This window comes from Cardiocondyla obscurior, linkage group LG06 (genome assembly GCF_019399895.1).
Source record: "Cardiocondyla obscurior isolate alpha-2009 linkage group LG06, Cobs3.1, whole genome shotgun sequence".
Taxonomy (NCBI): Eukaryota; Metazoa; Arthropoda; class Insecta; order Hymenoptera; family Formicidae; genus Cardiocondyla; species Cardiocondyla obscurior.
The window spans coordinates 7,554,949-7,580,829 of NC_091869.1; the positions used below are offsets into that span (position 1 = coordinate 7,554,949).

Sequence of the window (25,881 nt, forward strand, 5' to 3'; positions counted from 1 at the left end):
GATTCACTTGGCAGATACGGCGCTGTTAATCGAGGCCGGGAAAGCATGGATGAAGGGTAATGGCGAGTATCGTGTTCCGCGACCGGTTTCGAGAAAGGCACACTCGAGAGGTTCTAATACGTTGAAACGCATAAATCATCGGCAACATAGACGGACTTTGAAAAAGCAATAAATATATCGCCCCGCGTAATATCCTCCAGCCTGCAATTTTACACAATTTATGTCTCTCTGAAATATATAAGCGACGTGCCAATCCGACTGGAGGAACCTCGTCTATCGCATATTTCTGCCGGTGTTTAGGATCGATTACACTTTCGGGCGACGTTTTTCAGCCGGCGGCATGCTTTCCAGCAATGGATCCCGCCGTGGCACGCAACGTTTTCCGTTTCGGGATATCGTTATCTCGCGCTGCGATTCGCTAATTCGTTATTTTTCAGGAGAAACGTTTCTTTCGAATTCGTCGACTTCCCGTGGCGCGACGGGGTAGAAAAAGAAATTGCCGCTTCATTTGTCGCGTCGCCTTTCCGGCTGTTTTCCCAGATGTCAGATTTGATGATCAATCGCGGCGTTAGGTGCGAAAACGATACTCACGTACGCGAGTTTTTTTCACGCGAACCCGTCGCACACATCCGTAGGCAAATTATCGCCGGCTGTTTTCGTACTTTTCTTGCCGAGGGACGACCGCGTGCGGCGGCGCGACGTTCACGTCGACGCTTAAACGACACCGAGATCAATCGATCACGCGTAATAACGGTTTCCTAAAGACGACTTTTCACAGAACGTCACCCGGCGGCCATGCTGTCGCTCCGCACATCTGCCAGTTTTGGGCCCCGTGCGATACAACGAGTCGAACGAGCCTGTACGAGCGAGCTTTCGAAAGGGTGTTTACACGTCGCGAGTTACGATGTGCTCGACGAAAATAATTCATTAGGGTATCGCGTTGGGCGTGACACAGGGGAGAGACCTCGAGAGATAGACAGGGATCGCCAGTATCCACCCCGAGTAATTTTTTTTTTTTTTTTTTTTTTTTTTTGCCGAGAGTTTTACTCGGCTTTGCCCGACGAGTCGTTAAAATAAACAAAAACCCCTGTGGAGAACTATGCGCGTAGAAAATTGATAAATTCTTACGGCTGTGAACCGAGAAAAGTAACAATCGACGAGCGCTTTTGTCAGGGCGAAAGAAGGGATCTTCATTAACCCCGAATTTTCAACCGCAAGCGTACGTTTCTATTGGATTCTTTCTGGCTGCGCCGAGATCTATTCTCCGGAATGCGAGGCGAAATTCGGGCGCTCGTAATCGCTCTTGGGATACGTACAGACGGGCTTCGTGATCAACGAAAGGCCGTGTGCATCGCGTGTTTCGCAAGAGATGTTGCGGTCGTTTAAGGAAACGCTGTTCCCTCCACTCCTCTCTTTCTCTCTCTTTCTCTCTCGCTCTCAAAGAGTACAAATTAGGACGACATCCTCGTGTGGCATCCGGTGCTTCAGGTAAATCCTCTTAGGTCACGTAAAAGGCCCCGCGTCGCCCTCGGCGACCCTCTCGTCCGCGCCCCCGGCGTGACGGAGGACGCAGTTTTCCGCACGACGAGCGTTGCACTGTCGCAGCGGCCGTTCGCAGTCCATTGTCGCCCTCGAAAATGTCAACGGGACGTCGCTTAAAGGGACACCTTTACCAGCCGAATCGGATTATCGGATTACCGATGTGGAAGTAGGAGAGCCCTTCGAGAGGGTGCTCGAGAGCGCGGACGACGTCGTGCAAAATATTGACAGGTGTCAACTACGAGCGCGTTTATTGGCGAACACGAGCGTAGGTTGTACAGAATGGAGCTCGAGGGTGTTGGTGCCGTCGTAAGAACGGCGTGTAGGCGCTTTTCTCACGTCACGATCTTCTTCGGTGATGTAACATATATGCGTGTAACAAGTCATGCATTTACGAAGACGCGGTGAAACATTCGGAAATTCGCCGTACGCGTACGCTCGTACGTGTGCATGCACGTCGACGCGCCGTAGGTTCACGCACGTTGCGAATTTTTTTTTTAAATATTTACAAGGCCGAGTCGGGAGACGGAAGTAGCCTAGTTCACTAAAAAATCGCGCGGCATTATGTCAACGCAGAAACCGACGGGGCGCGGCGGAGTCGTACGTGAATTAGTAACTCGGGGTTCCAGGGATATTCCAGGCGTTCGTCGGTTCGCGTCATTAATTATTGACAACGCGCCGAGGATCGATCGGCGGAAAGACAATGCTGCTGCATCGCGCCGCGTCCGTTCGTAGCGTGACACGCTTTGCCGTTTTTCCCTCGGATTCGCGTCTTTTCAATGTAGCGTGCCGACGTATAACTTTGCGAAGAAAATTCTCTCCGAGTTTTGCACGTAGTTTCATGTATAGTCCCGACGTGACGAAGGTTCTAACATGTGCCGTTTTGCGTGCGCCGCGTTTATTATGCATGACATTGGAGCGGTAAGAAGGTAACATATCTTTATACTCCTAAATACATGCATTATGCATCCGCCCTCTCCTCTTTCCTTCTCGAACGGCTATCGTAGCGATATAGATTTATTTGATGATTTTTCTTCGACCGCGCGAAGTTCCGATGGAAATGTTCCTCTTTCGCTTCTAGCGATGTCAAATAACGTTTAAGCTCGTGAGGCGCCGAAAAGAAATCGTAAGTTCGACGATTGACCCGAAATTCGCGGAGAGTTCTCGACATTTTTATCCAATCGACCACCGGGAGGGAAAAAAAAGGAAAAAAAAAACGCTAGTGCGTGTAAGCGACGAGTTGCCGTATCACGAGAGCGAGAGTTCTTGTCGCGTTAAGTCGAGCGTTCTAATCGACACGGAGTTTCGCGGCCCTTTAAGGGTAGTCTCCATTGACGACACGAGAGACAGGGCGCGGAAGAAAGAAACAAAGAGACGAGACCCTTACGGCGGAGAGTATCTTATTGGCGGGCTCGGGTGGCAAAAGGAAGTAGGCATCGCGTTTCCATCCCACGCATCCTGTCAAGTGGATTCCACCGGCGCACAAAAGAGATCGGACAAATAATTGGCTCCTCGGATACACAGGTAGGGCAGTCCCTTTGAGTCCTGAGAACCTTGCGCAAGGACTATTGTGCGAGGGACACTCGATACATTCGGATCGAGTGGCTCGACATCGCGCAAAGGAGCGTGGCTGTAGTTTAGAAAACGGGACATCTCCGATTTAGATGAAACCCGGTATGCGTTTTTTTTCTTTTTTTTTTTTTTTCCTTTTTTTTTCCCTCGACAGAAGCTGGAAAAACTCCTGAAAGGATTCCCGCGTGACAGGGAGCACTATCATTCGACAGAGAATTATCAGGGTGCTCGCAATAAGCGATGCATAATTTTTACGTCTCGAGAGGAAGACGCGAGATTCCCCGAAACTTAGCTGGTTCGTATTCTTCCCGATGTAACGTCAGAGATTTACGGTTATTCGCAAGCGCGAGGCGCGGAACGATCTTGAACGAGTTTGTATCACCGACGCCGTCTATGAATAATCCTCCCGCGGCAAAAAGCGAAGGCGGCTCGCAAAAAAAGGACTCGGAGCGACGATGCGACGGCAAGACGGTCAGCTGCGAGAATCACGCGAAACAGGTTCGCTGCCGCTTGCGAGGACGAGGAAACGCGCGCGAGTACCGAGAAACAAATAACGAATCGACGGAGGGCCGTGCGAGAACGTAACGAGAGGTCGCAAAAAAGTCAGGCCGGAAGCTGGGGACCGTCCGAAAGGCGATCTCGGTGTCCACCGACGGATACGCGAGTTTTCGCCGACATTAATACTCGCCGCGCAGGAAACTTTCTGCCTGACTTAATTAATATCCGCGCTCGCGCGCACGCCTTCCTTTTTGACGGCGGGGATTTAATTACTTTTTTACGTCGACTCGTAAATCATCTCGCCGGGGCCCGCACGGCGACCGCCGTCGTCCTTCCTGCCGAGTCATAAAATAAAGAGCTTTCGAGCAACGAGCCGCGTACGCGCCGCCCGGCCGCGATCACCAAAGCCGAAGGATACACATTCGAGTTTATCATCGTCAGATTATCACCGATATTTCGCGTCCGATGCCCGTAACGCGGTGCAAAAGGCATTTCTCGGCACATCAAAACCCAGGGCGAGTGCGAATACTTGCATTGCGCCGCGACGCGATAAATCATCGTCACCTTATCGCTGTTTGTAGGATCTAACAATAACCGACAGCGCGATTACCGAAAGATCGTCGGATATTAATACACGCGCGGAAAGTCACAGCTGGGCTCCGTCTCTTCGCGACGTGTTCTTCAAAGGTACAAACTTAATTTATCTCGAAGGGTTCATCTTCGTCTTTTCATTCTAGATCGACTCGAGATGCGTTTACGAAACCCGTCGCGCAATATGAATAATTGTCCGCGCGGTAAACTTTTTCGCTTTCAACGTCGATTGCTTAGAAACGCGTCAAAGGTTACCGGCGCTCCGTTCAAGAGCTTGCCCATTTGCATTTCATGCAGGCAGTTGATATTTCCAAAGCGTCTCCACTTTTCCATGCCGCCTTAACTCGAAATACTTAATCGTCGAGTAAATCAGAAAGTCATTATATTACATATAATAATAATAATAATGAATGGAGCATTGCCGCGTGCCATTTTTATCCGCGTTGATTATTACCGCCATAAATGTTGCTGTAAAAATAACTGCGTAAAAGTAAACTGGATTTCTCACACGGTTATTTAATAAAAGAAAAAAGTAAAGCTTTGACAGCGACATAAATATTGATAATTAAAGCACTTTGCTTTTTAATATAAATCACTAATATTTTAATTGCGATTAGAGTTATCTTGATTATTACAATGATACGCAAATAAATAATACGTTTTGCGGAATATTAATAATAATTTTGTTCTAATGTTCTAGATATATCGTGAATAACTAAGTGCCCGTTGCGCTACAGATAATAATCAACCTTTTCATTTATCATTCCTGCACGTGGGAACAAAAACGTCAGCGTAATCATGTATTAAATAAAGCACCGTTTATTTTATCCGCATTTAGATAATCGAGTCGTCTTATTGTAATAATTACAAGTAATAACTAAGTAATTCATTGCTAATATCCAGTTGTGCAGCATCCGCGTTAATTATACAGGAAGCGCTTATCAATTAATTTGCCGTTTATAATTAAAAAATATAATTCGAGAACATTTGTCTCTGTTACGTGTGGGCGGAATCTTCTTCCGTCAAATGTAAAGTCTCGGTAAATTGATATCGGAAATTGAAGACGACGTTCGCCTTGACGTTTGAATGATCGCAATCGGCTGCTCGAAAACGATTGTCAAAATGCACCTTCGACGAGATCTCGGTGATCTTTATCGGAGGTGTCAAAGACGCGACGGTAGCAGCTAATCTCCGGCATCGCGCTCTCTACCTGCTGGGACCAAGATTCCTATCTGGGATTTAACGGGGGCGGCCCGATGAAACTCGAGAATTCGCTCTTGTTCCGAGGAGCTTTAACTCTGCCAAGAAATTAACCCGACGGGAGTCCCTTTCACCGACGTCAAAGACCCGTTTCACGAGTCATAGTGCGGTGGTGGATACGAATTTTGCAGCGTCACACGTCACGAAATGTAGCGGTACACTTAGGTTCCCGGTAGGGTGGAGGGCTGGGTGATCGGACGAACATCACCACCGTGACGCGAGCGCGCTCGCGCGCGCGATATCGATAGGGAGGAAAAACGAGAAGAAGGCAAGGTTGGAACGGAAGACTCACCACGTGCCCGTGCACCGGCGACTTCGCGATTGATTGTAGCTGGGGATAGAGTTGACCAGCCGCCGCCGGTGTCATGTCGGTCAGCATCTCGACTCCGGGATCGTCGTCGCAGCCGGTGAGCAGCGCGGAATCGGCGCGCCGCCGGGGATCAAGTCACACCGAGACAAACGGAGTCCTCTCGCGCGTCGTTCGTGCCGTTCGGCTGTAACGTTTTGTTTCCGCACTACACTCGAAATCTCACGCGTGGTACCGGGCGCGCAGGGTCGCGTATTTAGACTCGCGTGTCAGGACGCGTTACTGCGACGTCGTCCTCGCGGGCCGACCGTCGTGCGGATGACCAAAAAAAAAAAGCGACTTTTCGTGGGAAAGGCCGGGATTACCGTGGTTCCCGTTCTTCGCCCCGTGACAGACTGCCGACCGTCCGAGCGACTTGGTCTCAACCAGACGGGGATATCGGGTGGAGGGAAAACGTCCAGGACTTCACGGCCCCTGGGCAAAAAAGGGGTCGGGTCCACAGGGCGGAGTTCCACTAGAACCCGTCGACGCCCATCACCGCCTATATGCCGTGCCAGGTTTCCTCGACTTCGTTCCCCCTCTGTTCTCTTTGCCCTTCCCAAGACTCGCTAGCCTCCACCACCTCTACGCAGGGCACAGAGGGCACCCTCGCTGTTGTACCGTCTCTCTCCCACCGCGACCCGCTCCTTCGACTCGCCTCTTTGTCGCGCCCGCGATCCCTTCGACATGGTCCCCTCCGCAACGTCCGGTCAATTCAGCCGCGAAATGCGCGCGCAGCTCGTGCTCGCTGGAAGGAGTCGCGCCGCCGACTTTGGTTCCTCTCGGCGTATAGAAACGAGAAGAGTTTCTCGCTTCGGCCCCCATTCTCTCGCTCGCTTACTCGCGCGTTTCCCCTTTCGCCGCTTTACGTGACTCTCCGAGTCGCGTCGTTTCGCGAGCTCGCGAGCTCGTGGTTTGACATAACGGTACACTACGGCGCTCCGTCGTTATTTAAATATCGATGCGAGCGACGGAGGACGTGGCCCCGAGAGCCCATCCGAGACGAGATATTCCGCCTCGCCAAGACGCGCGATTGACTGCGGCGACCGAAATCAGCTGATCGATTAATCGGCTCCTCCGCGTCCGGCGCTCGCGAAAAAAAAAATATCCGCACTAATCTACCAGGAAGGATTAAACCCACCGTCGCGTTTGACAACAATCGCGGTTCCGTAATCGCTTTTTAAGTGTTTCCAGGGTATTTGTTCGTCCGGAATTATTATCCAGGGTTATCCTTAATGCGTCGCGCGTTCAGAAAATTACATGCAAATTGTTTTGTACCATTGCTTACGACCGTGGTCCTTTAAAGAGGTATTATTTTGCACATAGTCCACCGATACGATTAAGTAAAATACGAAAAGATAAAATTTCCCGGCAATAGAAGGCTTCGAGCAGCATTGTTTTTATTAATTGCAAGCCGCGATAGTATCTTTTGTAATTATAAATTCCTCACGACTCGCGCGAATACGTCTTGCGTCACGTGATGTGACATGTGTGATTAGATTCTTATATTTGCGAATATAAATACAAATATGCGTAACTGATCGAATTAAAGTTTGCTGCGATAGGCGTCACTTTGAAATATTGACATTTCAACGTTTTCGCGCTTAAAGAGACAGCCGCTTAATCCGATGAGGTATCACCGTCTATTTTATTTCTGATATATTCACCGCACTCGGCGAATCGTTCTGCGTGCGCTCACGCGTGAACTCGTTACAACATAATTGTACAAATGGATTTCAAACTCGTGCAATTTCTCACGCCGCGTTACGTTAGTTGCGCGCCGTGGAAATCGATACCAATATTTGATCCGCGATAACACCCAACGACAGCGTCATTAATAACATCATACCGGTCGGCGAATAATTTTCAATCGTCGATCGTATCGCAAATCACGCCAACGACAAAAAAAAAAAGTAAACGAATGCAATCTATTTCAGATATGAATTAATGAAGGCGCTCTAGCGAATATGTAATTGCGAGGACGTTTAATAATCGCCCAGAAGAAAATGTAGCTACATTTGGATAACATAATTTTGTTATCTTCTTAATGATAAATGTGATTGACTCAATTATATTTATCGTTGAAAATAATTATATTTTTCTCACTTGCTTCTATTAAACGTCACCGTGCATTTTCCGCATCACGAAACAAGAATCACGAGCGGCTCACCGCACCTCGTCACTCGCGTGAAATTAGGTCTACATCGAACGTCAATAATTAGACAAGTTATCGCCGGTAATTTACTCGCTTTTTTTTTTTTTTTTTTATTTTCCCTCGTGCGGCTCAAACTTTGTAAAACAGGTCATGTGCGAAACAGGTAGGCAATGCAAATTCGCGAATGGCCATTAAAATCGCAAATATCACAAAGTTGTATACTGAGAACCTGGGATACGCGCAAAAAGCTAATGCGACTTTAATCGTGCAGTTTGAATTTCAAATACTATCGACGCCGTCTTGTAAAGCGGAACAAGTACGAAGGAGTATATTTTCAGTGGCGTATTCCCGCGGCTAGAGGCATTTTTATAAATTTTTGGAGAGAAAAAAAAAAGAAATAGCGCCAGATTGAACGCAAGGATTGTTAAAGTCAAAACAAATTAAGAGGCAGCGTTTATTCTTCTACGATTCGGTTAAACGTAATTTGAAAGGAATAAAATCTTAACATGTCTTGCGTCAGCGATATTCGGGAATTAAGGCGGGAGTTGTCATTAGGCTACCGCAAATTTTTTTCGTCACATGGCGAGCGATACGAGGCCGCTTTTATAGCGGTTTGCATCGCGGCTGTGATTAAACCGTGCCTATAAAGCCGCGTCGCGAGAGGTGGCTAACCCAACCGGTTGCTAAGAATTTCATAATTGGACGTAATTTCGTGAACGTGGATTCTCTCTTAAAATTTCACGCGACGGATCAGACGTACGGAACGACAGCTCGATTCGACGGCGAGCCGACGTGCTCGTTTATGCGAGCGAACGAAATTTAAATTTTCCAAACGTGCCGGCTTCAGGGCGCCGCGGTTTTTTTCCACTGTCCGCCGCCGTCCTACGCCAATGGTCGATGGAGACGCGAGCGACGGGTCGAGGTCGCATTAGGATCTAATTTTCCATAATGGAAGAAGTCCGTGGCGTGGTACGGCGCCACTACGGCGAGGCGACCGGCTAATCGTGGTCCATTCATAACCGTTCCCGGCCCGGCCGGGCGCGCAACCGGCGGACGATCGTGGTCCCGATCGAGATTGGCCCGAATAATTTAGACGTAATATCCCGCGGAGTTCAGTGGACAAGGTGGCCGCGAAGTCGGCTTAAACAACGCGAACGCGACCGATACGATCGCCTTCTCGAGCGATTCTGTACGAGATTTGTTTTTTTTTTTTAATTGAACGAAGACGAGGTCTCGCGTTGCAAGGTGGTCGGGCGTGATCTCGTATCGTCGATGGTATTTACCTTGGATGGTACTCGCGAGATGGACGCGTCCGAGCAATCGATAGACGAACGACGTGGAGGTGAGAAAGGAATAGATTCGCGGAACGAAGGGACGTTATCGGCCGCGCGCCACCCGCTACGAATCCCGGTGGCGATTATGCGTACATCGCGTGCCACCGGCGCACAAAAGGCGCGACCCGCCCACGCCCTTGCGTATCGCGGAGTAGGACGGGGAGAAAGAGCGCCGCGGGGGCGGAAGGGGGAGGGGGTGCGAAAAGGGATGTTTTACAATGAACGGAACCAAAGACGGGCGTTAACGCTCGCGGCAAGGACAAATGGCGCTGGGCCGCCGCGCGTGCATGGAAGCTAGTAGCTATCGGGTTTCCTCGTTTTCAGATTCCCGCACGAGAGAGCAGTTTCTCTTATTTATTGCGTCCGCGCGCACAAACGCGAACCTCCCCCCTGTTCCCTCGGACAACGATCTCGAGGATGAATCGCGCATCCCGATACTCTCCGAGGGTAGACGGCGACATCCGGTGTTTAATTCTCGACGGTAACGCGCGGCATGGATGTTCCACGCCGGAGAACGATTAGCGCCCATCGGCCGGCCGACTACCGATCGCGACGCCGTTCACGACAGGGCCGCGATAGATCGACGTAACCGATATCGAATCTCCCCGATGATGGATCGTTGATTGGCAGAGATGGGCCATGGGGTTGAAAGGGAAATAGGGCCTACGGGCCTCACGGGGGCGGATAATAACAGGGCGGCCTCGCGTGGCAAGGATGGTCCGCGTTGGGACCAGAGCCCGGCTCTCTCGCCTCTCGCACGGCCATGTGGCCATCGGGAGATGCTGATGGACTAATAATTACCAGGGGAACCAGCTCCGTGTGCGTGGCGGCTGGCAGCGTCGAAAATGAAGATTCACCTTACCGCGTTTGAGGCCCAGATCTTGTCTACTATCCGTTAACGGCGTGTGTAAGCCTTTGCCGAAACCGGGCCCGAAGGACGCAGACGTGGGACGATCGTTCATTGACGCCGCCGACATCCGCGCCGCGACGTAGTACTTGGTCACGTTTTCTACGACTCTGCCTAAATTCGCGGTCCGCGTTTCGAAACGTAAAATTAAAAAGTTACTCTTGCTCGGTACACGGAGATCGACGCGCGAAGAAAAATTGAAATTTTCTGAAAACGGTCCCGCGGAAGCTGTAACGTCGCGACGATAGATCTCGAATCCCAGCTGTTGTGCGATCGCCAATAACGAATAACACGCGCGCTACACGTATCGTGGAATCGCGCGGAAGGCTTTTAAGACCGAGTGCCGTGTCTCGCCGCGAAACAGGACACGGGGAAACGCGTCCGGGACTGATTTACGGACCCGTTGCCGTGGCCGATGCCGGGGCGTAAGTCGAGAGATTCTGTCTACATCGTGCTCGGGGATAGAGAGACGCCCGGACCGCCTGCCCCCGTTCTCCTCCGTCCGCCGGGCCAGATTTATGGGGTGTTCCGCGGGTAAAAGAGAAGACAACCCTCCCTCCCCGTAATTCACACGTCGCTCCTTTTCGCCGACCGCGAATGTTGGAGGAGCGACGCAAATAAGGTGCACCCTTCCTTTCAGGAGGAAATCGATCGAAATAAATATCTCCCCTCGATTTATCCCGCCGCCCTCGACGCTATTGCCTTCCTCCGCTCGCGCTCCGAGTATATTAGATGTAGATAAAAGATGGAGCGGAGAGGGATAATAACGCCGGACAAGTTATTGGATGCTGCGGCTTGTATCGATCTGTATAAATTTAGCTCGCGCACTTGGTACAAAATAGAGATGAGCTTTCGCGTTGCCTGCGAGTACCGAGTACATGCGGCTCGATCGGATTAGTTAACGGATTAATTGCGCGGCGTGCGTAAGAATGTCTACGGGACTCCAGGTTAAATTACCCGTAATTAAAATAATTTCAACACTAAGGACGTATGTGTAATAGATTTTTTAGTCTTTACGTAAGCAGCCGCTATGCATCCTTGCATACGTAATCGAAGTAAATTATGTACGATATTTAGCGAGGGCAATCCGCATGTTTTTTTTTTAACTATTCACGGAGAGAAAAAAATGAACAACACGGATTAATTATCGAGACTACAGTTCGATAAAAGATTTTTGTATCGTACGTGTCGCGAATATAAACGTAGACGGCGGCCGAGGTTGACGTACGCGCCGCTATAATTACCGATAATGCTGGTGATAATAACCAATTAAGCAAAGAGTGTAAGAGACTCGTAGCGACGTAGATTAACTATCCCGATCGGCTATCGCCCGAGACACATCGTCAATCGGCGCGGCGCTTGAAGAGGCTTGTAATTGACGTATAGCGTTGCAGATTTAATGAATCACAAACGGCAATCGATCGGTGCGAAACGTCGAAAAGCGGAAATAATCCTTGGTTACGCAAGATAATTTATTGGATGAGCGTTACGTCTCCACGGTGCCTCTTACGCCGTTAAGCGATCCTGCTAGAGAAGCGGCGGCCGATCTCGTATTTCTAACGATCGTCACGTCTCCCCCAGGTGCTGTGTCAGAAAGCGATCGAGAGCGGGACGGACCGCCGCGAGCGAAATGTCACGGTTTAAACGGCGACGTCCTTAAACGTCGAATATCCGATGCGCGCGGACCTTCCGCGGAGGCGCGTGTCGGGAATACGCTGCGGGTAAGCACGCGGAGGAACGGATCGGTGCGCGAAAGTTTGCCGCGAAAGGGGGAAACAATTAGCCCCGGCGAAGGACCCGCGCCGACAAATTCGCGCGCATGTTCGCTGGAAGTTGAGATCGCGAAATGACGTGCAAACTGAGGGACGCCCTCGTCCGCCCCCCGGCAATACGGTAATCACTATAATTACGTATCGAGCCCTTATATTAATATCCCCCAGCTACATCTCTCTTTCCATCCTCCTTGGCCCTCCTCCTCGGTTCGACGGCGATTCCCTCGTTCGTCACCTTGGGCCGCGCGCGAAAGCGGACCGTTTTTTTTTTTTTTTTTTTCTTCCTGCAACCACCCGCGCGAGTTCCGATCGACCGCGATTTATTATTGGCACGCCGCGCCGCGCGTTACCTCGGATCGTTAGCGACGAGTGGTTCAAGTAAATGTAGCTTCTCGTCCGTTCTGCCCGCCCGCGAATTAGCTCGCGATCGAAATTTATTCGCGCGGGATTGCATCAGCGCGGCGATTGAATTAAGAGCGTTATTGAAACGGCGATTGACGCAGCCGATATTCCTAACAAAATCGAACGGTATCTGTGCTTTCGTCCTCAACAAATTTAATCGGCCGATCCGATTGGCAATCGGACGAATTGAATTTTCCGCGAGTCAACGTTCAACGAATTGATCGAAAATGGCTGGTTACGGCGACCTGGTGATCCCGTATCGAGTCTCCCTCCGTGCTAGACGTCGGGAGATGAACAATTAACGAAGGGGGTGCTTTAGAACCGCCCAGGCTCGTTACGGAAGTAAGCTGCGTAGGGTCGTCGCGGGGCTCGAATCCCTCGCCGACCCGGCGAGACACTCGCGGACTTTTAAATCGCCGAAATTGCTCGTATTCGACGACCGTCGCCGGCTCGAGTCGAATCTCAGTGGCGCCTACAGAGACGCAACGTGTCTCTAACATCCTACCTCGAGGTATTCCGTTTCCTGTCCGGGGTGAAGACTCTGCTGCGGTGCCGTCGGCGCGATTGTCATCACGTTCTGCGGATGACCGTTGTGCGAATACTGATACGCGCAATTCATTTCCGAGTATCCTCCGCACGGAGAAGCGGGGTGCTCTTCAAAGATCCACCCGACGTGAATCGTGCAGGATTATCCTCGATCCCGTTCCCTCGATTCGGCGGGATCAACTCGACGATCGTGACTCGCGCGTGCAGGGAAGACGTTTCCCGGATGACGTCTCCGCAGGTGCATCGGCGTTCACGGCGGCAGTCCGCTCGGTCTGCTCCACGAACCCTCGTATATCCCGGTAATCACAGTAATTTCTGTGGCTGCCGCTCGGCCGCGGACGAGGTGGAGGAGGTCAGTCGATAACGAGGTCGGTCGAGGACGCAACAAACGCGGACGGTCTCGCGGCGTCCGCGGGTACCGCCAGCCACGCGGAAGGAGGCAACAATTATCGGAGGGACCCCGAGATGCACCTCGCGGCGTGCAACAATTATAACTGAGCTTTTTCGTCCCCCACGTAGGAGAGAAGCGGCCCCGGCCGCGGAGGCGAGCCGGATCGGTATCTCTTTCTCGCTTTTTCTTTTCATTCTCGTTCTCCTTCTCCTCCTCCTCCTCCTTCATTCTCTTTCTTTCTTCATCTCGTTCGCCGTCTAAGCTCTTTCTCGCTCGTTCTCTTACCGTCGGCCCCCCTATCGCGCGGATACGCGTTTGTATGCGTGGGCCGTGCGTGCGTGCGCGTGCCCCAGGAGAGTGCGTCGAGTGGCCGTTCCTAAGGAACCTCGCGAGCACGTTTCCATCCTGGAAGGTGTTGCTGGTGGGGCAGAAACAGCGCCCGCCCTCGCAACGGTCCTCCTCAGCACGACCTCGCGATCGTCTAATCCACGTTGCAACCCTAACGAACGCTGCTCTCCCTTCCCTCACCCCACCCCCTCAGCCACCCCCTCGATTCTTACTCGCTTTCCCCCCATGTCCCACCTTTCCGCTTGGTTTATCTCGTCCTCCCTCCACCGCGACGTGGAGGATCGCGTTCCTGACCAATTAAAACGCTCTACGATCACGTGGTTCAGCGCAGCGTCCACCGCTTCGTCTTCTTCTTCTGCAGCTCTTCTCGTTTCTTTCGCGTTCTCTTCCTCATCCTTTTCCTTCTGCTTCTTCTCTGTTCTTATCTCCTCCACCTGCGCCACCTTTCTCTTCTCACGATCTTATTGTTCCTCCCTCTCGATCTCTTATTCTTCTTCTTCTTCTTCTTTTCTTTTCTCTTTATGATTTTTTTTCATTCAGTTGATATTCGAGATACCAGATCATCGTAGGACTCCTATTTTCAATCCTCGCGTCAGAGAGATAATCGCGAGATTACAATGATTTTACAAGTTAATAATAATACAGCAACTAAATAAAATTACCTAATAAAGAATACAGATATGCAAAAACGCCGGCACGAAAAATAATATACATTTATCGTACCTAGATTTAATAACTCGAGACGTTCACGTGTATCTGCGTTTCTTTCTTTCACTTTATTTTTAGACGTAAAACCGATGTCATAAATAAACAGAATAATGCACCAGCGAGACATAAATTTCAACGATATAATTATCGTTAATGTGAAATTGCAGTTGTAGACGGTTAACCCGATGCATTATTGCCGAGTCAATAATAACGGTTCGTTGCTCGCTCACGTAAACGAGCGCACGCACGTTCGCATAAAGCACACGGATACCCTGTCGCGACTTTGTTACACGAGATAAATTGAAATCATTCGTGTCGTTTATCGCCGGAGGTATTATCCTGCGCTCTTAAAAAAAATTCTTCGTAGATATATTACTAACGCATTCGAGTGTGCGATGCGATTTCATCGTTGATATCGCTGGGAGAAGCCGATATTAATATCGAATACAAGAAATACGAATATAAGAAAAATGAATGATCGTTCGGTATACTTCTCGAACAAATTTCACGAAGCATTTGTCTTTGTCGGACTACCTGCGTACATTAATATAACTGTATGCAGTCGTTACAACGTTTCGCGTGATAGATGTAATTCCTTTCTTCCCTCCGTGCTTGATACTTTTAATTCTTTAAAAAACGTGCCAGTAACAAATATATAACGAATAACCCGGTCATTCTCGCACTGAATGTATTTCAGTTTTAATGTTTTTTGAATGATCGAAAAGCGAAATCTCTTAAGGCCACGATCGCCGCTTTAATGGACCGTTCTTTCGGACGCACAATACCGGAGGTACTTCATTCTTCCTCCATCTGTTTCTGGCGTTTGTAATTCGATACAGTGGGAACCGCGCATGATCTCTATTGAATCGCTAGAACGTCTCTTCGGAGAAAGGATTTAAAGGATTATTTCGGCAACGCCAAGGGTGCGTCGCCTGGGCGTGCATTATCTCTTTCATCCCTTCACATTTCGTCGTTTCTTTTCCAAATACAAAATCGTCGTTTTTATTCTGCGCGAGACAGAGCGTAACAATTAATCCGTAATTTGAAGAAAAATATGTAATTTATTAATAAATCACAGCTGAGATTTTTCGAGACGATAATCGGACGGGGAAATAATTTCAAAACGTTCAATTCGGACTTCCTCCAACGTGCCGTTCTAAAGCTGTATCGATCTACGAACGACAGTTGGATTCCGAACGGGAAAGGGAATGGAAAATGTTAGGGTTGATCGATGCACGTGGCGCGAGGGCCAGGTGGCGCCAATGAACTTTTCCAAAAAGAGAGTAAACGCCGATCGTGTTAAGGGATGATAAACGACGTTAAAAAACGGACTGTGGGTAAAACGAGCGGGGGGAGCGCGCAAAGGTAGGTTGCGAAGGGAAAGGGCGAGCGATCGGCACGAGATGCGGCGGTCAGGGTGCAGTGTGCGAGGGGCGGAGGGGTGAATGATGAAAAATTGTGTCGGTCAAGACTCGTGCGTTCTCCTGGATATGAAACTGCCAGACGGATGGACGGACAGACGGACGAAAAGAACGAATGGCCGTTTCTTCTCAAACGGAGACGGGCTCTCGACGGTCTGTTATTACATCTACCCCCCTCTCTCTTTCTCTCTTTTTCTGTCTCTTTCTCTTTCTTTCTCTCTCTTGGCCGTGTTCTCCGTGACTTAGGAGAGAAGAACGGCTCGCCGCGTTACCGACGAGAGAAAGAATAATAGCCTCCCCACCGTATCTGCGGATACCGTGGCCTACAATTAAAACTCTCGCGCGCGCGTCCGCGTATTTCCAAGGGCGGGAAGAGTTCTCTCTCGTCGCTGTACCGACTAATCGACTCGCGCGCAGAACGTTTCGCAGAATGTGCAGGCAAAATGGTTCACGGCCAGACGCCGCTGTTCGCTGGTCGATATACCGGCGCCTCGAGATGATCAAACGAGTCGTTCGATCTATTTTCTCGCCGGGGTGGGCGTAAGATACCCGCGACGCTCCACGTCGGGACGGAAGCTGCGTCCTTGAGCGTCAGGAAACGTCGTGAAACGCGCGCATCGTGCCGTGATACTCACGACCGGTCTATCCCGCGGTTAGCAGTTACGCGAAACGGAACGAAAACTGGAGGACGATTAGTTCCTGTCGGCCTAATAATAGAAATCCTTGTGGACGTCGGTAGCGTCGTGCAAGACGAGCGGAAACAACGGCGGGAGAATATGGGGGTCGACTAGGCCGCAACGGTGGCAGTTGCTCGGGTGGCTTCGGTTCGCATTACGAGTTACGCGGGCGGGGTAATCATGATGATTCCGACTTCGGGTGGGTCATCATCTCGTCACCGCGTCACCCGCGGCGAAAAAAAACCCCGGCACGCACACGGTACGGAACGCGCTCGCAGCCACGAGCTTAACCGCAGCCTCCCCGACTACCAGCACCTCCACCACTACCAGCAAGGCGCATCGGCGTTGATCGACACCACCGCCGGACCGAAGGAAGATTACGAGAGGAGCAAAGGATGCTTTATGGACTTATCAATCACCCGATAGCCCCGTGCTTGGATACGCGCGGCGTTCCGCGTTTCTTACCGGACGCGCACCCTGTTATTAGCGACGATTAAAAGATTCCGCGCGGCGGTCGGAATCGAGTGCCGTTTCCTCGATTCGTTTCATCGACAGGGATTTATGGTTTCCACCGCGCCGCAGATAGGTCGTCGAACGCGCCACGATTTTCGCCGGGAGATTTACGTTGTCGCCGCGTAAGGCGGCCGGATCTTTCTCGGAAGATTAGCCGCGGCGACATCTTCCCGCGGATGTGTATTCTGAAACCGTGCCCGAACGGCGTGGCCGCGGCGCGCTCGAAGTCGCTGAAAAACTTAATAACTCGGGTTTCGACAGCGGCATTGCGAATCGCGACCGCTCTGCCTCGGATCTCGACGGGTATAAACTTTCCGCCGGAGCTGGCTGGCCCGGATGTTTGGAGCCGGGGGTGAAATCTAGATAGCCGCGGCGCGATATACGCACACGAAATCTTAGTATCTCGAATCGGGATCTCGGTGCCGATCAAAATTGAGCGAGGCAGGCCCGCGAGCGGCGCGGCGCCTATCGGGGATCCTCGCGTCACAAGCGACGAGCCGGGACCGTCTCGCTGTTTTGTGGGTGGACTTTGGCGGCCGGAGCCCGCCGTATCTACGTGTTCTCGCCGTATACGAATGTACTCGCATTTCGGTCCGGGCGCGCAGAGGCCCGGGGACGGGGCCGCCGCGGCGGGGCCCACGTACCCGGTAATTAAATAGCTGTACCCTGCAATTAGGGCCACTAAATCGTGGCGGAGCCTGGACCCGGGCCAGCGAAGGGCCCGCCAGACACAAAAAACAACGTCGAAACGTTGCTTGTGCCGAGCGAGAGAGGCGCGCACACATCGTACCCCGTGCGCTTCGCGCGGGCGGATCTCTGGGATTCTTGGTGTGCGTGCGTGTCGCGGGGGTGGCTTTGTAGCATGTGGGAACCTAATCGGGCGAAAGAAAACAACGAGGCTGCCCTTCGTACCTAAACCTCGCTCGACTGTCGTTTAAGGTGCCTCTATTCGTCCCTCTTTCTCAACCCGTTCGTGTTACGTGGCGAACGACGACGTGTTCGCCATTATAATTATATATACTCGGGCACTTCTACGATAAGCGAGTCTAGACAATCACATTAATTGCGGGGCGTCGAATTGTCCGTCGCGTTAAGGCAACGGCATTGAAAACGAAGGCTACGAGCGTAAAATTAAAGCGCCGCGATAGTTAAACGCGCGCGTTTAATTTAAATCGGGTCGATTAAAAGAGATTTCCGATAATTGTCCGCGAGAGTTCTTTATTAAAAGTCAGCGTGCTAATTTTTGCGAATCGCCACGTAAATTAATTATCTTCCTAGCGTTGTCACGACAGCCGACGTGCTTTTAATCGGCGAAACGAGTTTGACGATCTTATCGCACGCTCAAAGAGAAGACTCGGTGAATTATATCATACGAGACAGAGCAGATACGTGAGTTGGCGTCTCCAGAGAGATAGTTACACGTGATTACCTTTTTTTTATGAATTACTACTTATGATTTACAGTACATACGAGCTCTGGTTTCTGCCGCTTTTGCACGAGCGGAGATCGCAGTAACGCGAACACTTTTTGCGGCGTATCTACCACACATCGGCACGATAATCAACTAATACGGTTAATTATAGAATTATCTGCACAACTCGGGATGTTTTGCATAATGCAGGAGGGAGAAAAAAAAATTGTATCACGGTTACGCGAGCTACAATTCGTAACGCAAGTATAATACTTAGCCCGGGGTGAAATTGCACGAGCTCAAAGCCCACTTTCTCGGCGGCGAGTAAAAACGCTAAATTATGTTCTAATTATTTCTACAAGGGGAAAAAAAAAAAATTTATCCGCGTTACGCTGTCAACTTTTCAAGAAACGTCTCTGTTTTTTTTTCTTTGTTCTTTTTTTTTCGCGCCGCTCGGGCTGGATTTCTCTCGGCGTTTTCCTGGCGTGTTCGTGCACGTCGGCCGCCAAGTATTTGCCGTTGCCGAGGGAATGGACGAGCAGGGAGCGGCCGGGCAAGCAAGATAATGGTAACAAACAGTCTTCCTTCCTGTTACAGAACGACAGTGTCGCTTTTCGCTTCTCGGCCCTCCCGGCACGTGAAATAGCGCGTCCGCCGTGCGCATCGCGATATCCGCGTATGCAAAATCGGGTATGCGCACGCACCGAGGAGGGAGCACCTCCTAGATGGATGACCGAGCATCACGCTCCCCGTCGTATTAAAATATCAGGGGCTACCCCGGCCACCCGGCCAACCCTCCGCCGCCACGGTTCCGCCGGTTCCCTCCCCCCCCTCCCCCTCGTTGCCCAACGCTGGCATTAAATCAGCCACCCACCAGCCCCTCGGGTTATCTAAAGAGCCTATCTGTGGACCGGCCAAGATATCGTCGCTGCTTTGTGAGAGAACTCGCTGCGTTCGCTGCGCGCCTACGTGATTCTTCTCTCGCCGTGGAAGTACCTTCGTGAAAAGAAGGAGAAAAACCGGAGGGAAGGAGATCAGCTATTCTCAGATATTACGAACAATATTCCTCTCGATACTCAATTTCGATCAGAAAAAAATAAAAAAGAGACCGCGTTCTTCCTATAATTTAGCATACGCTTCGCGCGCGATATTTATTAACGTGTTTTAAAACCGGAATAACGAACTGCAATACATTGTGGAAAGTAGTACTGGTCGTGGTTTTGTATCGATCGAGTTACTTAAAGGCATACGTTCTTTCCGTCGTCGTTCTTTTCGCGGGACATGAGAAAACGTCGTGTTCGTCGGTTGAATAGAGGTAAAGAAACGTATGGAAGGGAAGAGGAGACGGAAAGATAGGTAAAGACGGAGTGAGAAAGAAAGCGAGGTGGAGAAGAGAGTTGGCGACGTGATGCCGGTCGTGCATGCAATTCCTCTTAGTACCGGCCGACAATTTAATTTTCTAATTATCGCGACGCCGCCTCGATCGAGAGAGAAGGTATGCCGTCGTTATCTTCGCGTGGTATCTACGTATGTAGCCGGGCACTCTACGCGCATATAAAAGCTAATGGATCCACGCGGGGCTCGGCGAGGCTCGGCTTCTCTGGACTCAATCTCGACTAATATCCTCGCGGCGCAAGTGCATACAAGGGAGAAAGAGAGAAAAAGAGAGCACGCCCACGAGGTGAACGCAGGATCGCCGCGGACGACGAGGAAGACAATGAGCAATACGGGAAAGATAAGAATGGCCGAGTATAGGTGAAGTGGGAGACGCTAGCGTACCATGGTGCGGTGAATTAATTGATTACCGCGTACCCACGTACGATCGTTCTGACGACGGAGAACAATCGCGACGAAGAACAATTCGCGGAGGGAGAGTTCGCGAATAACAGCAAAGTTTTGCCACGATTGTTTTTCCTCGAACACATCGGGCTTCGTTACTCTTTTTTTTTTTTTTTTTTTTTTTTTTCTTTTCCACAACAGTTTCCGTTACGGGAGCGTATTCGCGCGCGTTGGACTTGTTTTTCTTTTTTTTTTTTTTTTTTCAAACGTCAGGCCGTGCATCCAGAGCCGGGCGCGAGCGTTTTCGTTGAATATGGCAAAAGGGTGGCGAAATTACGGTATCGACGGGCGCTATCGCCGGCGGTAATCAATATAAACCTCAACGGTTCGTTACGCAAGGTTTACAGTTTTCGCACGCCAGCGGGTAAACGTTGGTGTATCAGATCGAACGCACGAGCGTGACCCAGAATTATCAACGAATTTGCGGAGCCCTCGAACGAGCGCTTGCGTCCCGACCGCAATCACGGTGTCTAAGTAGCGTAAGGGGAAGACGGTCTTGTACACCAACAAGAGGTTCTTACGGTAGTTGGAGGTACGTGTCGGCGCGCGTTGCGGCCGGACGCGTACAACGCACGCGGTTCCACGGGGGTACGTTCGAGGGAACGTGCGCCCTCCTCCCGGAGGGGGGGGAGAGAGCCCTGCCGGCGGTTAAGGCCGCGGTTACCGCGTGGTTATCAAGTTAACCTTTTACCTCGGAGCCGCGGCTGGATGAGGTTTGCGGCCGACGCGGCCGGATGATTCGGGAAGGTAGCCGAGCGCGGGAAGGGAGGGAGGACCGGGAAAGGGAACGACGAAGGTGTGAAACCGCTCCAAAGCAAAGAGGCAAGAAATTGTGCGCGATTATCCGCCGAGCGGTAAAACGCGACCGGCCCAGAATGGCTCTCTCGCAGCCGCAAACGATTCGATGGAAACTTAAAGAAACGCATTATCGTCGAACGTATTTTCTTTATATTCTCGCTAGGAGATTTGAAAGATTAGTTTGGAATAAAAAGAAATTGCTAAAAAAATAATAATTAAAATAATCGAAAAATTAAAGGGACACGCAAAAGTGAAATTTAATATAAAGAAACGGGCTAACGGACATAATTTTTTTTTTTTATATCGTCGCAAGAAGATGGAACCTCTCTCGCGTATGTTTCGCGTCTCCTTCCTTTTTTGGTATTCTCTTCTTTTCGCCTCTTCCTCCGTTTCTTTCCGGTGTACCCTTTTCCGTATTACACTCGGCGTAACGGCAACAGGTATACGCTCTCATCTTGTTGCGATTTACGAAAAAGGTAGGCCTCGACGTCGGGAAAGGACAAGAGCGGGTACACGCGCGTACGTATACTTTATTACTTATCCGGTTTGTAATTCATAACGCGCCATTAATCGTCTTATTATGGTATTTACTTGCGTCCGAATAGCGAGTGTCCTGACGAAACTTGTCATTATGTCATAGCGCGCGTGGTAATTGGTAAGTTCCATGTAAAGAAAAAAAAAAAGTACCGGAGCTGCGCGAATACGAGAGCGAGAATACGAGATCAAGTTATCATTCGTGTCGATAAGAAACTTTCGCGTGTTACGGAAGACGGATTTGCATATCTTGCATATAATAGAGAAAATATTCAAGGATAAATATGAAATATTAATGGAAGAATTAATTGCTTCTGATTAAAATTCTACATATGTTTTATTTTACATGTCTACATATGTTTTATTTTATGTTACAGGCAGAACTCTACAATTCCGCTGAGGCTCATGGCAGATTGGTAAGTCGCATGGTTTTTTTTTTTTAGTAGTTTGTCATTTTATTCAAACTTTCTGATATTTTTCTGGCGCGCGCGTTGGCCCCGAGTCGTAGAGGACCGCACGTCGCGGAGTTGTACGAAAGACAAAATCAATTTCGGCCCGCAGTGTAGTCTTTAAATTCCTAGACTGGACGTTACCGTATCCGCGGCGCGTTATTGTTCGCGTAAACGCTAGCCCGTAAATCTCTCCCTGTTTGTAATACCTCGCTCGCGTGTTCGACTATTACGTAACGTGCACGACACACGCGCGGCGCGCATATTTCACGCCACTTTCCGAGAAACGGCTGCTCGCTGGCGTGCACGAGAAGATTGCCAACTGCGGATGATCCGCGAGTGCCGCGAAAGTCGATCCCGTCGCGATTATCAATTCTACGCGAGTTGTATCGTTAATTTTGACTGTCTTCTGGTTCCACTGGAAAACGATAACGCACGCTGAACCCGGGTAGGTATTTTGTGAACTCCGTGATCACGCTCGTTACAGACGATCGTTCTTTTTTTCCTCTTTTTTCCCCTCATCTGCTTTTTTCCCTTTGCACTACGCGTGCGATCGATCGAATTATCGCGCTTAATCCTTTATTTGTCATCGCGATAATCACGGTGAAGTGTCTGCTAAGCGTGTAACGTGAGCCGGGATCACGCTACACCTGCTGGTCTCGTCCCGCGATCGAACTTGGTGGGCGAGCGAGCGACGCCGGGAAGTCTCCGTGCGAAGGATCCGGCCTGTCCAGCGCGATGAGGTTCTAACATGAAAGTTATATTAATGATCGGCTGCTAATAATATAGAAGTAACTACGCCATGTAATGCAGAACCCTCGTAGGCGCCCCGGAGAAGATGGGCACGTGAAGCTCGATTATTCGCAGCGTCGGTTTATCGCGTTTATTTACGGTACAACGCTTCCGTAAGCGACAGTCACATATATTCTCGAAGAGCGGGGTCTCCTACGCTTCCCTCTTTTTATCTTTTTTTTTTTTCTTTTTCTTTTCTTCACGACGGGTCTCCTACGCCGAGTGACGGACCGCCGACTTCCTCGACTGCGATCTAAAGCCCATCGAGCGATACGGGGCCGTCGGTTAATCTCAATAACGCCGAGCGCCCGGACGGAAGCGCGGACTCGTAAAGCCCTGTCGCTTCCCCTCGTCGCTTTCGTCCTTTCTTCCCAGAGTCGATCGGGACTCAGAGTCCTCGCGAACGGGATGCTGCGATCGCCCTCTCACCCCTTCCCCTCCCCTCGAGATGCAGCGGCCGTTACGTACCGCGTCGCACCACGTTGCGCGCTGATCCTCCCGGCGCGTGTTGGCAAGAGTCTCGTAGTCGCATACATAATTCATACAATTAGCGGGCGTGTCTGTCGGCTCGGGCCAGAGCTTACGTCGTGCTTACACGCTCGACACCGGATTGGGAAGAGCCCCGTTAGCGGGACTTCGCGGCGTGGCCCACGGCGGGTCCCCGACTCGTGTCGTCCGCAATAGAAAAGAGAGATACATTGCGCCACTCAAGACGCGGCTTATGACATGCAATTTCCTCTTCAAAATGACGGCGCACTGTCAGCTACAATCGTCTCGTTACGGAAGTTAAAAAGAACCGTTCGATTAAAAAGTACTAATAAAATCAAATCAAACGCTAAGGGAAACGAAATCGTCGTCGCGCGCTTCTGCCTCGCATCGATGTCAGTAAGCGCGAAAAGGAAGGGAAGAAAAGAAAAAGTCGTTCTCGTTATGACACGAGTCGAAATGACACGTTTTCGTCCTCCGCGTGAATCGTAATAACGACCGTCGTGTGGAAACCGTGCAAGGCTGGAGGAAGAATGAGAGTAAGAAATTAGGTTGCAGATATCAGCGTCGCGATCAGGTACGCTGAATTTTATGCTCGACGAGTACTACCCTAATTATAATGCAATAAAGTAGACGCGCGGCCGTCGTTATCGGTACGCTCATCTCGCACCGGCGCTCATTACGAAGTTGCGGTAAATTGGCCGCCTCTCTCGCACGTGATAAATATTGATGCATAATTGCATTACCCGCGTACGTTTACAATACACTCGTTAACTGCCGAAAAACAATTCGAGAGTGCGGCGCCTGGCGCGATTCAAAACGGATCGTAGTTTCGACGCTCGACGGCAAAGCGGCGAACATAACAATGATACTCATTAACAATCTGTCGATAATTCTTTTTTTATTTATTTTTTTTTTTCTAATTACTGTTTGCGCGAAAGCGAGTCAAATGCACCGCGGATAAACGCGCGAGGTGCTTTCGACGTGCAGCGGAAACAAAATTGAAATAAAGCGGCGGATAAAAGTGGTCGCGGCACCTGCAATTAGTAGAAGCGCCGCGAATCTAATGCAACGCGAATCACAGAGCGATCGGCGTTGGGAAATCGCGCGTGCATTATGTTACACGAGAGGGATGAGTTTTAAATTTCAAAGTTGTCTCGCGCGTTTCGGTACGCGGACAAATATCATGGCCGCCGCGTGACAGCTGTATATATTGACGCACGAAGATCGATATTGCCGGGACTAATAAGCGCGACGTTTTATCCGCACGTGTGTTGAGATACGTGCTGTGCACGCCGGCGCTCGCCGGTGCACCGCGATGCCGCGCACCAAGCGGCGCGACGACTCCTCGTACTCGTCAACCGGCGCCTGCTCTGTAATTGCGATTCGCGCACTGTAATAATTATTACCCTCGTCCTGTCATCAGCGGCGACGTCTATGCGCGAGTATGCCCGTCGCCGTCGTAGTCGTCGCCGTGGCCGTCGTTGCCGAAGCTTTTGAAGAAGGTTAGCAAAAATAGCCGGGCGACTCTGCGTGTCGGTGAAAAACTCGTGCAACGTAAGGGAGAAAGAAGGCTCATTAGAGGTGTATTGTGCTGTGGTTTTATAATCGGGTTAAAGAGCGAAATGCCAAGGGGAGCCTCGTCGACATTCGAGGATTATCATTAGCCATCGCGACATCAAAGCAAACGAGATCGGAATTGAAAATAAAAACTAATTTTCGTATGTAGCAAAGTTCTGAAAAAAAAAAATATAAAAAAAATAAAAGAACAGCCCTTAATGCAATTATAAGGATACCGGATTTTTTTTTTTTTTTTTCTACGTCAGAATTCTGTTAGAAAAGGAAACGCAGACAGTCGTTAAAAAATCAGTGTGACCGATTGAGGGCGTGTACGCAGGGATATATCTGAAGAAGAATACAAGAGGAAAGCCGATGAGGAACAGGCCGGGGAATGAATGGACTCGGTAACGTTATACGTGGACCGGTAATTATGACTCCTCTAATCACCGGCAATTACTGCAGTTACCGGGCTCGCGGCGTTATCTCGGTCCATCTCGCGCCGCGGTGGGGGTAGGGACAGGGTAAAAACGACGTCAGAGAATTAACGAGAAGAGAAGAGTAAGGGACACGAATCGCGCCCAGTGGTCGGTCGGTCGGTCGCAAATGGAAAAAAAGAAAGAAAAAAAAAAAGACAATTTATTTAATCGATGTCTTTCCAGTCGCTTAACTCGCAGTTTAGAATTCGGATCTTAAAACTGGCATCTCACGATGCAGGAAACTGCCGGGCGGAAGAACGACGAATTGTTCGATGGCGCAAGATTTTAATACGTTTTCGCCAGTCATCGCGCTCACCCTCTCTTCCTTTCCTTCTCTCGCGCATCGTCCCGTTACGTCGTCGACGGCCGAGGTCGATATCAGATCGCCACGCTTCAACGTCGGCTACGCAATTCGCCGGAGCGAATACGCGCCGTCTGGCTCCGAACGAGAGGAACGCGCGTGACGTCGCGCGAGACGATGGGCACCGGCGGAAACGGGGGGAGAGGGGTATTCAAATGGCCCTACTCTTGTATGGAAATGCGCGAGATGTAAAGA

General features: G+C 50.3%; 2 protein-coding genes across 4 annotated transcripts in view; one reads left to right on the forward strand and one right to left on the reverse strand.

The window, feature by feature from the left end:
* Sp1 (transcription factor Sp9) overlaps positions 1-9,021 on the reverse strand; it is a 32,153-nt gene extending 23,132 nt beyond the window's left edge. For 2 of the 3 annotated variants that reach the window (XR_011545871.1, XM_070657924.1), the window contains exon 1: positions 5,753-9,007. Coding sequence is in view for 2 of the 3 variants with exons in the window: in XM_070657924.1 (XP_070514025.1) it covers positions 5,753-5,839 (87 nt within the window). In the remaining variant the exon portion in view is untranslated. Of the gene's footprint in view, positions 1-5,752 lie in introns of all 3 variants that reach the window. The other variant, XM_070657925.1, reaches the window with a different exon arrangement.
* Positions 1-25,881, forward strand: part of LOC139103361 (uncharacterized) — a 156,873-nt gene that overhangs the window by 76,031 nt on the left and 54,961 nt on the right. The window contains exon 8 of the mRNA XM_070657939.1: positions 21,940-21,978. The gene's annotated coding sequence lies outside the window, so the exon portion shown is untranslated. The remainder of the gene's footprint in view (positions 1-21,939; positions 21,979-25,881) is intronic.